The sequence below is a fragment of the Nothobranchius furzeri genome, chromosome 5 (genome assembly GCF_043380555.1).
Source record: "Nothobranchius furzeri strain GRZ-AD chromosome 5, NfurGRZ-RIMD1, whole genome shotgun sequence".
Taxonomy (NCBI): Eukaryota; Metazoa; Chordata; class Actinopteri; order Cyprinodontiformes; family Nothobranchiidae; genus Nothobranchius; species Nothobranchius furzeri.
The window spans coordinates 7676224-7692500 of record NC_091745.1 but is presented as its reverse complement, the minus strand read 5'-3'; the positions used below and the strand labels follow the sequence as shown (position 1 = coordinate 7692500).

Sequence of the window (16277 nt, the reverse complement as noted above, 5' to 3'; positions counted from 1 at the left end):
TACTTAATAGAGCTCTGGGAGTAGACTTCACTTCTCCCATCATGCAACAGTGCAAATCGAAACGGCGCCATATTGGCATGCAGAAGCCAGCAGCTGGACTATTTGTTATTGTCAGAAAACTCAATCAAACGGGAAATATGGTAGATTCCTGTTGTGCCCCAGGATGCAGAACAGACGCGGACGACATAAGGAAGGAGCCATCTACAGGATTCCCCAAGATCCGGAGCGCCGCAAACGTTGGATCATTGTAATAAAACACGCTAGTGACCGGGCTGAAATGAAGCTGTGGGATCCCGAGAGTAAAGGTTTTCACTTATGCAGCGACCGCTTCATATCAGGTACTTTAACCAACGTTTCCTCAACTGTGTATGGTGTTTATTTTAAATGCTTTTATTACGATTCTTAGTGGACTTCCTAAACTTATTTTGGCGTGGCTTTTTCTGTCTTATTACTCACACCAACAAGTAAACATCACGTAAAACGTTGCCTCATGAGTCCTGCGTGCTGCTGTTTACGTGTTTTATGATCACAGCAATTAACCGGCTAAGCTGTATTTAATTTTTAAGCAATGGTTGATCAGTTGTCAGATCACACATGAAACGCACTTTGGATTGCTATTATCTGTCTCACCGGGACAGATCTCAGACAGATCCTGAGACGCTCCTGCCTGACATATTTATTTTATTCATGGAAAACAATCAAACTAGTGATTTCTCTTGGCGTTCAGTTTATACATTCAAACAGTACAGCACTCTATTTAAACTTCGTACATGTAAATCTGTTATTTGTCCATCCATCCATCCATTTTCATCCGCTTATCCGGAGTCGGGTTGCGGGGGCAGTAGCGTTGAGAGGCCCAGACTTCCCTCTCCCCAGCCGCCTGAGCCAGCTCCTCCGGGTAAATCCCAAGGGGTTCCCCGGCCAGGTCCAGTAAGAAGTCCGCTCCGACAGCTTCTGGCATTTTTAAAAAGTATCCCAGGGGCACGGTAAGGGTTGGAGATGTTTAGTCTATTTAATTTCTGACTATATAAAACGATTTCTTCGGTTTTAAAGTGTGAAGTAAACTCCGACGAAGTAAAATCCAAGCCGATCCCGTTCACGTTCATGGTTAAGATCCGTGTTTGTTTAGCTTCTTTTACCTGCCAATATGGCGTCTACTAACTGAGAGTCACGTGGGGTCCGGAGCTCTATACAAAGTAATACTTGTTTTATTGTGTTTATTAAACCTTTTTCAGACTAAATGATGACAGAGCCATGGAGAAAACAAGAGGCAAACTCATTATTCACTGAACTCTTCTGCAGACCTCGCCTCGTGATTTATTTTATTTATAGAAAACCGTTGTTACCATGGCATTTTCGGGCTGCTGTGCAGTTTTTATAACTCTTAATTAGAAAATATATACAATTAAATTATCTTTTCCTTAACTATGTTTAGTTTTCAGTTCCAGATTTAGTGAGATGTGACAAAATGATGGATTTGAATATTTGAAGTGTGTGACATTAGCTCTAGCTGTGAGTTTGTGTAGCCAGAGCTGCAGTCGGCGGTTTTATTATCATATTCTCAGATGCGAGGTTCCTTGTAAATCCTACACTCGCGCTGACCCACTCGTTTTACATCTCTAAATTATGAAGCTGCAGTAACTGCTCCTTCTAAATCCATCAAAGCAGCTGAACCGCTCTTCCTGGTTCTCCGTACCCCATGCATATAATGAGGACTATCCTCCATTCCTGACTTGAAAGTCCAGTTTATTGGGTAGCTTAAAGAAAAAAAAAAGATTTTTTTATTAACATTATTTTATTCTGAAGTATGTGGTGCAGAATTCGGTTGCATAAACATGGAGATTATGCGTGTTTTAGTAGTGGGTGGGTTGGCAAACAACTCGTGTCACAAGCTGAAACCCTCCAATGCATAAATAACCCAGGGAAGGCGGTGCAAACTAGCTATCCAAACAGTGCAAAGTTACAGAGAATGCAGCTCAGTGAAGAAAAGTGTCGCGGAATAATTACACGAGACAGAAAAAAAAATATCTACAATCCATAAAACAATTTCACTGCTGAAAGAAAGTTTCAGGTGGGGTTTTTCATAAACCAGGAGAAAGATCAAGAGTTTGAAGCAGTTAAATCAGCTGCTTATTAAGTTTAGCTTCTCTTTTTTAATCTTGTGCTCTCCTTTTTCCTTAGGAGGGTAATGTTTCTGGCCCATTTGTCGTCTCTGATCTTTCATTGTTGACTGCAGCAGGTGTTTAAATGATCATTCCTTGATGTTTCGTTGAAGCCCAGGACTCATTTGCTGGACTCATAGGTCTTATAAGATTAATTTGCAGGCTCCAGGTTTTATTATATCACTAAGTGGACTAGTGTGCTGCAGCTTCTTTGGGTGGCTCTGACTCTTAGTTTGTGTTTGTTTGGTTGCAAACCCAGAATGGTGGCGAGGTTTTTTCCAGAAATCCGCCTCATCAAGCGTGTTGTATTTATAATTTAAATGACACTGCCGTCGCGTGGGCTCACACAGATTGTTTTGGCTTTCAGGGCTTTTGTCTGCCAGCTTATGTAAAAATATATTCACTGTGAATGACGAAAGAAGGAATAAAAAACAACGCTTTCCACTTTCTATTCTTACATTTCTGCCCACACAACTGATGCTGCTGCTGCTGCTTTTCAGACGAGCTGCACAGCTTCTGCAGAGTTTCCCCCAGAAAAGTCAAGTTTGGAAAGTTTTGGAGTTGAATTCCAAACAAGTGTTGCAAAGAAGTAATGTTTCTTTCTCTCTCTTTCACAAATATCTGCCCGTTTGTCACTGCAGCATTTATTTTCTGCACAGACATAACAAATCTGAACCTGAGCACCTATATTTATTTCTTTTTCTTGCTTTTGCTTTGAAGAAAACAAACGTTAAGGGATAGAAACACGTAAACACGTCTACAGTAGGTGTGTACATCAGGCTTGCAGGTCTCCTGCAGGGTCAAATAAAAATAAAAATAAAACAATCATAATCACCTGGCCTAAAAACATCAAGTTTATCTGGATGTGTATGCCTTTGACATTTTCTTTAAGTAATAAAAATGGTGCAAAATATTGTTTTATTTTATGACCAGCACCTGTATATACAGGTGCTGGTCATAAAATTTGAGTATCATGGCCAAGTAAATTTATTTCTTCCATTCAAAAAAGTGAAACTTGTATATTAGATTAATTCACTCCATGCAGACTGATACAGTGGTGTGAAAAACTATTTGCCCTCTTTCTGATTTCTTATTCTTTTGCATGTTTGTCACACAAAATGTTTCTGATCATCAAACACATTTAACCATTAGTCAAAGATAACACAAGTAAACACAAAATGCAGTGTTGAAATGATGGTTTTTGTTATTTAGGGAGAGAACAAAATCCAAACCTACATTACCCTGTGTGAAAAAGTAATTGCCCAGGAGAGGGGAGGACCCAAAGGCCCCACCTGACATATACAGTCATACACAAACACAGTCACACACTCCCTCCCTCATGCTCACACATGCACATACAACCCAAGACTTACAAAAATGCACGCCGGACACTCACTCATGCTCCCCATACACACCCTATTCACTCTGGTCCCGGTACTGCTGCACATGGGGTACAACCATCACCGGTAACCAGAGTTTGACCCTTTCTGCTGGGGTGCTGATGAGCAGGCTCCCCCGCCCAACGCTGAGCACAGCAACCCACCACCCCAGACCCCAACCAGACGGCCAGATCTCCCTCCTAGCCTCCAGCCCCAGGAAGCCAAGTGACAACAGAGGTGGCTAAGACCCCTAGTCTGCCTGAGTGTTCGTGGCAACCGGGTCTGGGGGTTTAAGATTTTGGCATCTGCCTGATAGATCCCGGTGACTGCCTGGTGGGATCTGGGTCCCTGGGCTCTGCTGGGTCCCCGGCGGGGGTGGTCACCCCTGGGTCCCGGGTCGCTGGGTCCCGGGCTCGGCCGGCTAGGGGGTGGGAGGCTGCGGGCGGGCCTGTGGGCTTGCCGCTGATATCTCCAGGGACTCTGCCGGCTGCTGGTTGTGGCCCCCCGGGGCGATCCTCTGTGCCTCTCGAGGGGGGGCGGGGGCCTTTCTGGTTGCAGTCTCCTTGGGGTTCCTGCATTCTGGGGCAACGCCTGGATCTCTGGGACTTGGAGCTCCCCCCGTCTCCTGCGAATCTTTGGGGGGCGGATCTGTGGTCCCTCACACTCTCTGTTGGACGCTCCTATAGAGAAACCTTAAATAAACAAGCGCGTGTACACACACAGGTGCTCACATGGTGCTCTCAAAAGTATGGGCTTGGGCACGTTCAACACATGTCTTAAGACTATGGGGGGCACTTAATGCATTGTGATTTATTATCGTGATTCTTCAGTTAAGCAATGTTGATTATATATATATATATATATATATTGTTTTTTTTGTTTTTTTTTCATCAAGTTGACGCAGTGATAGGTAGATCTTGTTGTATTGTTGTTGTGTCCCTTTTTTGTGTCCTTTTGTTTTTTTTGTCTTTTTCTGCAGGTTTAGAAGCAGACTCTTGTTCATTGTTTATTTTTGTGGAACCCCCCCCCCCCCCCTCCTCTCTCTCCACCTTTTCTCTTCCTTTCTCTTTCACCTCTGTCTCCGTGTCTGGTCGGAATTACAAAGCATTCAACAACAACAACAATAAAGTTTTAAGTATCAGGCGTGACATTAAAAGCAAACGCTTTGATGCTCCACCTGAGAATAAATCTGTAAGGCTTGTCACCAGCATTCAGACATCAATTCTGCTTGCTTCACAGCCAGACAGGACACGGTAAAAAAAAAAAAAGAAAAAAAAAAGAAAAAGTAATTGCCCCTGGAACCTAATAACTGGTTGGACCTCCCTTAGCAGCAATAACTGCAATCAAGCGGTTGCGATAACTTGCTGCAAGTCTTTTACAGCGCTCTGGAGGGATTTTGGCCCACTCATCTTTGCAGAATTGTTGTAATTCAGCTTTATTTGAGGGTTTTCTAGCATGAACCGCCTTTTTAAAGGTCATGCCATAGCATCTCAGTAGGATTCAGGTCAGGACTTTGACTAGGCCACTCCAAAGTCTTCATTTTGTTGTTCTTCAGCCATTCAGAGGTGGATTTGCTGGTGTGTTTTGGGTCATTGTCCTGCTGCAGCAGCCAAGATGGCTTCAGCTTTAGTTGACGAACAGATAGCCGGACATTCTCCTTCAGGATGTTTTGGTAGACAGTAGAATTCATGGTTCCATTTATCACAGCAAGCCTTCCAGTTCCTGAAGCAGCAAAACAACTCCAGACCATCACACTACCACCACCATATTTTACTGTTGGTGTGATGTTCTTTGTCTGAATGCTGTGTTACTTCTACGCCAGATGTAACGAGACATTTGCCTTCCAAAAAGGTCATCTTTTGTCTCATCAGTCCACAAGGTATTTTCCCAAAAGTCTTGGCAATCATTGAGATGTTTCTTAGCAAAACTGAGACGAGCCCTAATGTTCTTTTTGCTTAACAGTGGTTTGCGTCTTGGAAATCTGCCATGCAGGCCATTTTTGCCCAGTCTCTTTCTCGGCCAGCCTCTTTAGCTATGACCTTTTGGGTGTTGCCCTCCTTGTGTAAGATGTCAACGGTCGTCTTTTAGGCAACTGTCAAGTCAGCAGTCCTCCCCATGGTTGTGTAGCCTACAGAACTAGACTGAGAGACCATTTAAAGGCTTTCACAGGTCACGTCACCCGCTGTGCTCTTTTAGGGAGTAGCTCAGTATAATGTTTGTCCACAGGACAAGAAGCGTCCTCAGCGTTTTCCTCCTTTGCTCATACACATTAAGCAGCTATAACACACAGTCTTTTGAGTTAATTAGCTGATTGGAGTGTGGCACCAGTGGTCTTCAATACTGAACTTTTTCACACTATTCTAATATTCTGGGATACTGAATGTGGGATTTTCATTATTTGTAGGTTATAATAATCAAATTAAATAAATAAACATTTGAAATATATCAGTCTGTGTGTAATGAATGAATCTAATATACACGTTTCACTTTTTGAATGTAATTACTGAAATAAATTAACTTTGTCATGATTTTCTAATTTTCTTACCAACATTCAACATTTATTAGCCCTGAAAAAGAACGTGGGCGTTACAGAGCTCTCCTAATGGCAAAGAATAGAAGAACAAGTCAGTGATTGAAAGCTTGTTTTCAGACACTCAGTTGACATATCAGTGATAGTAGTGGACCATGGTGAAGACACACACACCTGATGTCTGCTGCAGTTTTAATTTGACGCGTTTCTCCTTCACCAGAACCGCTTTTAACTTTAACCAGCAGCCAGTTGGTGGAACACACCCCGGGGCCAGCCCCTGGATCGTGCTGCAGCAAAAAATCATGAGTGAAAATTTAAATGTTCTAGCTTATGTTCTTGGTTTGGAGATTGAAGGTGTGTGTGTGTGTGTGTGTGTGTGTGTGTGTGTGTGTGTGTGTGTGTGTGTGTGTGTGTGTGTGTGTGTGTGTGTGTGTGTGTGTGTGTATGTGTGTGTGTGTGTGTTGGGGAGGCGTATCTTAAATGTAATGAAATATTTATTATTTATTTAAGCCAATGTGATGCTTAAATAAACCCTTTTGAATGTATAAGCTAACAAAATCCTTTATTAACACAACGTTTAGTTCTTACTCCACGTCACCCACTCTGCTCTTTTAGGGAGTAGCTCAGTATGATGTTTGTCCACATCATGGACGTAATTTTTACTTTGGAAGTGGGGGGGGGGGGGTATCTTTACAGTATGCTCTAATGGGAAACAGGTTTCAACACAAACGGTTGTTTTCCGCTTGGTCCTAGCGCTCAACCAGTGTCAATTTAATATAGCGTAATATTGTTTTTGGATGGTAAAAAGTGCAGGGATCAAAACTTGACTTTGGAAAAAGTGTGTGTGTGTGGGGGGGGGGGGGGGGCTATGTGTCCCCCCCCCCCCAGAATTACGTCCATGGTCCACATAGAAAAGAAGCTTCCTCAGCGTTTTCCTCCTTTGCTCAGTCACATTAAGCAGCTATAACACACAGGCCCAACATCTCTCACTGCAGCAATCAGACCCTTGAGTCGGGTCCTTGTTAGTTGATGCACAATAAGCTCCAGTCTAATGAAGTGTAAAACAGATAGGAGGGAGGCTGAGATGAACACGACCAGCAGCGTCTGTGCTGCAGTGGAGGATCCAGTGCTAATGTTATTAGACAGGAGGTCTCACCCTGGCTGAGTTTATCAGCGCTTCATAAAGTGAAGGATGTAAGGGCAGGACGGTAAAACAGCACATCGCCCTTCAGAGTGCTATCTCTCTCTGAGGGTGGATTTAAAGTGAGTCCAAAGTGAGCTCACGGTTTGTAGCCATGTTAGAATGATGGCTGATCTTCTGCCCTTAACGTGATTCCTGGGTGTCGAGTTTTGTCCTCTCTGAGCCAAACTTCCTCTTCACTGCTGTGTTCATTAACAGTCTGGTTGTTGCTTCTGCTGCGAGAGTCCACCCTCAGCGCTTCTCGCGCCCTCCTCATCTTAATGCTGCTGATGAGAATTTGATGGACTTGGGGTCCACTTCGTTCTAAAAAGGGTCTCCCACCAACTCCTGAGTTGTTTGTCTGAAGTTTGCTAGTGTTTTATTCTCTGACTCTTTGTGTTGTTATTGTAAGACACAAACAGCATTCCCAGCAAACCATTTCCCACATGTTAACTCCTATTAGTCCATTATAATGCATATGTGATGCATTAACTTCTGGTGATCCATGGAAAGAGCTATCGGGACACGATAGCTCTTTCCAGATGGTCATGTGACAGATCTGTTGTGTTTGCTTGCACGTCTGTGCACAAACACACACATTAACCCTCCGCATGTTTCTCTTTTAGCCAACGCCGGGGCCTGTTTCCCTAAGCAAGGTAACTCACCAAAGCGGATGGCTCCCTGTCTTTTTTTTTTAATCCCATCTTCAGCTCATTGTTAATCCAGTCATGTGTTTCATGTGTAACCGTATCGTCTCCTTCCGGCTGTCTTTGTTCCCTTCCTGTGTGTCTTCCACCTTGGGCTGGGCTGTCTGTCAGAGAGAGGAGAGATAAAAGGCCAAGTGCTGTCAGAGTGATGAGAGTCCTTTAAATGAACAGAGGGAACAATGAGAGACGGTGGGAACATGTGAGGAAAGGGCGTCGAGAGATGAAGGGAATGATGGGCACGAGTTGGTAGAAATAGCAAAACAGGGTAATGACACAAATGATGAGAATAAAAGTGTCTTGGCCGTGCGTTTGCTTTTGATATGAAACATTTTGTTTTCCTTGTTTCTAAGATGAAAGCCACTTAATGAAGCAGGTGTATCACAAAGGCATTTCCTGCTAAACAAATTCTGTTTGAGTCATTTCCTTTGATCTATTGCAGAAGCCCTTTACTTTCCTCATTTTTCTTCCCCTCAGAACTTGAAATCAATAATTCTGCAAGGAACTGCTCTGTCCTGGTGGCAAATAGTCTAACACCCCATCCCATTCCTCTCTCTCTCTCTCTCTCTCTCTCTCTCTCTCTCTCTCTCTCTCTCTCTCTCTCTCTCTCTCTCCTCCCTCCCTCTCTTTCTCCTGTCCACCCCTGTCCTGCTGAATTTCCCGCTCTGCTTCTCTCTGCTTCATTTGTTTCCACCTATGTGTGCCTGCTGTGTCTACGTTTGTCTCCACCCTGAAAATCTCTGAACGCTGATGTGGATGGAGATTCACCTCTTCTCCTGCACTCTCCACCCTTCTTCCTCCCCTTTTCTGCACTTTCCTTATCCTCCTCCTTCCACCCTCCTGTCCTTTCACTTCAGATCCCGAGCGCGGTGGCAGTCACATGATCTCGACAGATGACTTGGAGTATCCGCGAGAGTACCGGACGCTGGGGAACAGCGCTCGGCGGTTCTCCAATGTTGGCCTGGTGCACACGTCTGAGCACCGGCACACTGTCACCGCCGCCCAGAGCCTGGAGGCCCTGACCAACTTGCACAAGGCCGACATGGAACGTAAAAGAGACGCCTTCATGGATCACCTGAAGAGCAAGTACCAACAGCAGCAGCAGCAGCAGCAGCTGCAGCATCCGCACCACAGCCCCCACCACAACCCACCATCACCCTCTCCCTCCCACGCCAGCATGAGGGGCACTTCAGAACGCTCTGCCCGAGAACAGGTAATTAATGTTCCTGACTGATGAATGTTTTTCATCAGGCCAGTCAGAGTCATCCATCACTTTTCACCCTTTTAAGATATAATCATCATTTTCATGTCTTGTAAAGATGACATCATGTGTGGAGAAATGGCTACTTCTTTTTTATCCCCTGGCACCCTACATAATTATTTTTTCAATAAATGGAAATGTGTTGCTTGATAAAAATATGGATATACTATTCCTGAGGATAAACGTGTTGCAAGAAAATGAAAAATACGTTTAAGAGTTTTCCAGACAATCTTAAGACATTTAACACTTGGTTTTTAACATATTTGAATGTTTAACATCATATTTTGTACTTTTACTAGATTGGTTATACTCATTTATATCTCTCACCCAGTTAACAGTCTGATAGCTTTAATGTCTCTGGTGTGTTTTCATTCAAAGACTAAATTAATGCAAAGGTTTTGCTCATAAAACAGGAATTTCACTTTTATTTTACTGAAAGGAAGTGAATCCAAACAAATGGTTGCTGAATATTTAAAAATCGGTTTGAAGTGCAGCATTTAAATTAGAATTTAAAATGTGCAAAAAGGCGTTTTGGTTCTTCTTGGTGTGGCAAGGTGGAGAAACGAGGGCCCGGGCGGGATTCGATCCCCAGACTCCCGGGTGAGTCATACGCACTAACCAGTCAGCCAAAGGGACATCCCCTTAGCCAAGTAGCCAGGGCGCATGATCAATCGGGACATTGTGACCGGACGCTCAAACTGCCACATTGGCTTCTGTGTTGTTTTCTTCTGTTGCACGTAGATGGTAGCTACTCTGTGAATAACCTGAGAGGAAAACAGCAAATGTTTCAAACCTCTAACAACATGATAACTTCTGAGGCTCTGCAACTCACCAGAATAACATTGACAGCAAGAGGTTTTAACTCTTTTGATTATGTAATTTATCACCACAGCCCAGAGAGATGCTGTATTCCATCAGTCAATCCCAGGTTTATTAAATCACAGCATAAATGCTCTTTGAAAGATTGCCCCCCCCCCCCCCCCATGTTTGTTATGTTCATTCAACAAGTTGTTTTCAGGTTTGGATTCCTTTAGCTGGTGGCTGCCATGGAGCAGCCACAAGGCTAACACGCAGCTGTACGGTGCCCAAACAGAGGTTTGGACTGAGCCAGGCTCTGCTCTCGCAGCACACTTAAAGCAGCTTTTTTGTTTTCCTGCAGCACATCCTGCAGGATTGTGTTTTAGAGAGATGAAAGCAGTCGGAGTGAGAGAACACACTTTAATGATTCCCACAACCTCACCAACACCTGTTGGCACGTTTTGCTTCTCAAACACACGTTCGGAGATTATTCTATGTGCTGCTCTTTTTCCCAACGACGTGACAGGAAAGCACACGAGAGCTGAGGTGAGGGAAGGAAGGGGATCAAGTAAAAGAGGGTGGGTGATAGACAGGTGGAGTCCTGGTTGCTATGGGAACCTCTCCCATATATGGCAAGGAGGGGTATCGCATTGCAAAGGTCAGGTTGTGAAGAGGAAGAACTGAACTGAGTGAAGACAGAAGGAAAATAGGACTGATGAGTGGAAGGCGGGCGGTTAAAGATGAAGACAACAGGCACAGAGGGTGGACGGATCCAGACGTGACGGGGCATTTTTGCTGCACTGGTGGGGAGGAAGAAGCACAGCCCAGGATTTCTTGTCATTTTGCCGCGGCTCATCAAGCAGTCCACTGATCAATTAACCGGCACCAGCAGGACTCAGCCACCCATCTGTGAAGGAGTTAATCGGCTGGTGTTGTAATGAATTAAATAAAGAGTTCCTGCCGCATGTGCAACTGTAGAGCGAGACAGAGGAAGAGAGCGATTGAGTGAGTAAGAGGGAGGCGGGTGAGAGAAGCAGAGGGAGGGACAGATGGGCTAAAAATGCGCTGAGGACTTTCTGCACATGACGGAGAGTCTGGGACGCCTGGACTGGTGGACAGACATTGGTGCACTGCAGGTGAGATGGGGCTGGGAGCTGGAGGATGCTGTAGACAAGTGCGTGTGTGTGTGTGTGTGTGTGTGCATGCATGCGTGAGTGCGTGCGTGCGTGTGTGTGTGTGTGTGTGTGTGTGTGTGTGTGTGTGTGTGTGTGTGTGTGTGTGTGTGTGTGTGTGTGTGTGTGATAAGGATGTGCCGGCTGGAATTAGATTCCACACCTGTTACGTTTGTTGTGGTTGCTGTAGTGACAGAGTGCATATGCTCTGCAGGCGGGAGACCCACACCAGAGTAGAGAGCTGTGCACACAGCTTTGCTGTTACATTCCATGCACATGTCTGCTCCTAAAACACAGAGATGCTGCTGTTTTGTTGTCATCAAACCGTACTACAGGAGGATTTAGGCTGGAACGAGTAAGAATGAGTAAGAGGGAGGGGAGGGGCCTGCAGAGAGGATGACGACATGAGAAAGAGGGGTGGTGGAGGGGAGGAGTGATTGGCCTGCTTTACATGCAGGTCAGGTAATGCAGTGCTCCAATCTTTGAGTCCCTCTGTTAGAGCACTGAGCCTCCTAACTCTCTGCACGTGCACGTGGCCGTGACAGTTCACAAACGTGCATATAAAATCTCAAAGTGTGACAAATAAATTCAACCCTTCATGTAAAAGTTTAATTTAACACCTGCAGCAAGTCTGAGAAATTAACTGTCTGGAGCTCTCCGTCTTTAATTTGAAAGCTTTTACGATTGAGGAGATGCAAAATAGCAGATTTACATCAGTTTTCTGGCAAAATGCCTGAGTAAGTCTGTTGGATAAGGACTGGAAGTGTAGAACAAGGTGTGGAAATTACTATAAGGGCAGAAAATGGGTTGTAATTCTACTAATTATTGCCAAAAGGGAAAGAGCAGTTAGTAGTGACTTACATTCAAAGAAGCCCCACCAGTTAACACACACACGCAGAGTGCAGTATTTGCAACTCAAAGTCCAAGCTCAGTTTATCTGCCACTGTCAGCCTTAGAGAGGGAGGCTAATTAATGCAACAAACACCCACAAGACACTTCTCAGAGCTATTTGGCCTTGAGAAAAAAATAAATCTTTAACATTTTCTGAACAAGTGAGCAGCAGTTATTTGCAGTGCAACAGTTGTTTCCCTGAGTCCGACGGACTTAAGGTGATGAAACTGAGTAAATGATCCGACAGTCAAGGCCAGCCCACCTCCATGACCTGACCTGAGATTAGGTCGTCCCTGAAAGTGAGCCACTTCATAGATCACCTCTTACCGCCACAGTTCACAGATGATTAACAGATTCAGACCTCGCTCTGCTGTGTTAAATCCAAAGGAGAAACCCCAGACAAATCCCCACAGGAACAAGTTCACATTGATTCCCGTGTTAAAAATGCCAAATTCACAGCATTTACCATCATGACAACTCTGAGGGGGTGATTTTTGTAACTCATCCTTTAGATGTATGGACACCTTGACATAATCAGAACTTGGGGGCATGTCCTTTTGATTGACAGGTGGCAGATGAGCCGTCAGCGCTAGCAGCTTGCCCCCTGCTTGCTCCAGGGAAGGCCTCAGCTTCACGTTAAAACGGTCAGTGCCTGGAAGGCAGAGAGTAGCAGAGTCGCCCAACTGCGGTTAAAAGTGCCTGCCAAACATCCGTTAGCTTCGGTTTGCTCAGTTAGCTCAGTTAGCTTGAGGCTTTATTTGCTCAGAGTTGGATGAATGTCAGTCATCTGCCCCCTCCCACACAGCCTCACTCTGAGCTCCACCTTTTGTATTTTTGGGGAGTAACGAGGCGTAGGACAAGGCCAAGCAGGTGGTGGTGGGAACCGCCCACTGTGCTTCAAATCAGTTCAGAATTCTTAAACCTACAGGTGATGGCGCAGAGGGTCATTGGTTAAAACCAAAAGAGGTCCCCAAAGGTTTGAAAATCTTTTCCTTTCAACAGGAATGTTCAGCAACAATAAAAGTCATTTAAAAACTGAACTCATAGCTAGCGGGGGAATGGAAATTCTCAATAGCTTATCATCAAAGAGTTGCCTTTGATAACAACTGCTTTAATGCATGTCAGGAGTCATTTCTAAGCTTTGAAGGGAGAGGAAGCGTGGACTGAGATGATGCTCCATATTACATATGTACTTTTGTCACTGTGCCACTCAGCATGAACACGTGCTCTCAGTTTTTCACCAGAAAAAAGAAGGAACATCTCCAACATAATTCACTACAAAAGCAATACATCATCATCATCATCATCATCATGTGCTCAGTTCCCGTTTTATTAGTGGACCAACATGTGAGTGCAGCATGTTCCCAGAGCACAAGCACACCAAACATCCAACTCAGTACGTTTAACCTTGATCTTTGCTGCTGGTATTAGCATATTGCACAACAGATATTGATAAACCTCCCTCAGCATAAACAGGTTTTTTTCTTTCTGTTGAACGTTTTATCTGCAGAGTTGTTCCAACTCTGCTGCTGCCCAGAAATCCAAACTGTTTGCGGATTATGGTGTGATAATGTTTCAGATCAGTCTTATAACATTCACTCTAAAGAATTATCTAGAAACGTTACTCTTGCCTCTTTGTTTGTCTGAATCCTGTTTATGTTGCAGCATGAATAATTGTTTTTAACTCTTATTTGAACATTCTGGTGAAAATGTTAAACAGAAAACAAAATCCTCCATATTGGATAAGAGTCCCACTGCGCGCGCGCACGCACACACGTGCAGCATAAGAAAATGATTGTTTACGTTTTTGCAACACATTCTCACACCCAAAGCATCAAATGATGACGCGTGTGACCAAGAGTCAAAAGGGTGCTCCAGTGCATCGGGAGAGGACGCGCAGGGACACGCTGTGCCAGAGCGTCGGTATCCGACATTCGTGGTGAGACGGACATTTGACCGTCTTGTGAACTATTTAACCTTCCTCTCACCCCCATTGTAACCTTATCTAGGCTGCGCATGCAAAGCTTAATTGGAAATTACTGAGTTAAAGTTAGGATGGCGGTGAGGGGAACGTTAAATTGCTAGAGGTTTGAGGAATAATGTCCGTGCCACCGCGGGCGTCGGTGCTGATGCCCGCGGTGGCACGTGTCCTTGCGTGTCCCTGCGCGTCCACTCCCGATGCGCTGGGGCACCCTAATTGTCGTATTTCGACGCTTGGTCACACACGTCAATATTTGACGCGTTGGGTGTGAGAATGTGTTGCATAAGCAAGTCTGAAAAGAAAATCAATGACTTTAGTGTTTTCATGACTGCTCTGCAGCCATGAAACATTCTGATCGTGTCTCAGAGGGGCTCCTTACAATAACCCAAAAGCCCCCTGTTTTTATAACATTCAATCCTGACTTATTGGTAGTTTTTCTATTCAATTCCTGAGCTATAAGCACACTTTTACCTTCTGTGACAATAACATTTCCTCCAGAGATTTCATACGTTTCGCATTTTGTTTTCTTTCTTTCTTATTTATATTTGGTTTCCATTTGTTTGTCGAGTTTAAGGCTTTGCCTGAAAATGTGTCGTTTACTATAAAACAAGAAAACCCTTCATTACAACAATTAGGGAGCCGTTTCCTCCATTCTTAATCTGAACAGAACACGATGATGTTAAAAATGCACCTTTAGGTGTCACTCCAGGGTGTTTACAGTTTTTCTTTGTAGAGAAAACATAAAAAACTGCAACTTTTACACTGCAGGAAAGCTCTAGTAAACACATGCATGACCATGTTGTTTACATAGAATTAGTTTACCATTAATCACTGATCAGACATTTAGAGCTTGTGGCCTTGGTAACTCCTGTTGGGTCATCTGATGGACTTTCACACCAGTCCTCCTAAGCCTTTTATAAAGAGTAATATTGTAAACATTAGGAATGTTTTATATCAACCTTTCAAACTGATATCTGATATACCGATATGGCCTAATTCATTATTTCTGATTTCTGATATATGTGAGGTTACCAGCATCGTAAATAAATACTTCTCTTATCTCTTACCCTACATACGCAAATATTAAACATTATCTGTTCAAAATATGCAAACTACTTCAGTGCCAGCTGTGCCAAACAAAAACACATCTCATGAGCTTAACTTTGGAGTTGTTTTGACATTTTGAGTGAGAGGAGAATTTGAAAATGTGTGCTTGGCAATAAAAGTGTGATTAAAAGTGCAGAAACCAGTACAGATAGTTCCATTTTACTGCTAAACTTGGTTAGGAGTAATGGTAAGCTGATACTAATGGTGAATATTTATACCTCTAACATAGAAACATGCTTCAGAATAGCTAGAATACCCTTTGTTGTTTAGTTTAAGAAATGTGACACAGATTCAGTTTTACATCCAAGATGACGGCTTCTCTAATTAAAACATACAGTATAAGTTATTTATTTTTGTTTAGCACATGAACTAAAATTTCCAGGAGCTTTTCTCTTTGTTTGTTGAATGTTTTTTGCTTCGTTCATGAGCAGAAATGGCCTTCACATGTCTGTATTTAAAGATAAAGAACATCAGGTGAAAACAACACATAAAAGTTCATCATAAAGGCAGTTCTTGGATCGTTACAAGTTCATAATCACCAGGAGGCTGCTGCTGGTGTTTAAGGCAGTCTAAAGTTTTGTTGAGATTTTATAAAAGAACAATAAAACACCACACCATCATAAATCAAAATTTGCCTGTCGCACTTTTATTAATCCTAAATCAGGGTAATCTGGGCTCTGCACAAGGGAGGCTGAATAGAGTGAAAATTGCCTGCTGATAAGAGTAAGAACTGGAAGAAGGATTACAATTCAATTCAAACTGTTCAAATTCATGAAATGTACTCAAGCTAATACTGCGTGCCATTTAGAGATATGTCTGGGGCCATCAGTGGCTCGGCCTGGTTTAACTGAGGTAATTACGGCCTATTTGAAAGCTCATTTCCTGGGGCGTCTGCCAACATGTAAGCACTTTTTTAACACGTCAAAGCAAAGGAAAGGGCAAAGGGATGAGAGGCAGACAGAACCTGTATCGCTGCAAATGAGAAGGTGAGGTTTAGATGAGAAGAGCGCAGCAGGTGGATGCAGAATGGAAGAAACAGGGAGAGAGAGAGAGAGAGAGAGAGAGAGAGAGAGAGAGAGAGAGAGAGAGAGAGAGTTCTTTTAACTTTACCA

At 43.7% G+C, this 16277-nt stretch overlaps 1 protein-coding gene across 14 annotated transcripts in view; it reads left to right on the top strand.

The window, feature by feature from the left end:
- srcin1a (SRC kinase signaling inhibitor 1a) overlaps positions 1–16277 on the top strand; it is a 164827-nt gene that overhangs the window by 92169 nt on the left and 56381 nt on the right. For 9 of the 14 annotated variants that reach the window (XM_054740184.2, XM_054740188.2, XM_054740187.2 and 6 more), the window contains exons 2-3: positions 7878–7907; positions 8813–9168. In XM_054740184.2, coding sequence (XP_054596159.2) covers positions 7878–7907; positions 8813–9168 — 386 coding nt within the window. Of the gene's footprint in view, positions 1–7877; positions 7908–8812; positions 9169–10958; positions 11151–16277 lie in introns of those variants that run through there. The other 5 variants (XM_054740186.2, XM_070551372.1, XM_054740185.2 and 2 more) reach the window with 2 other exon arrangements.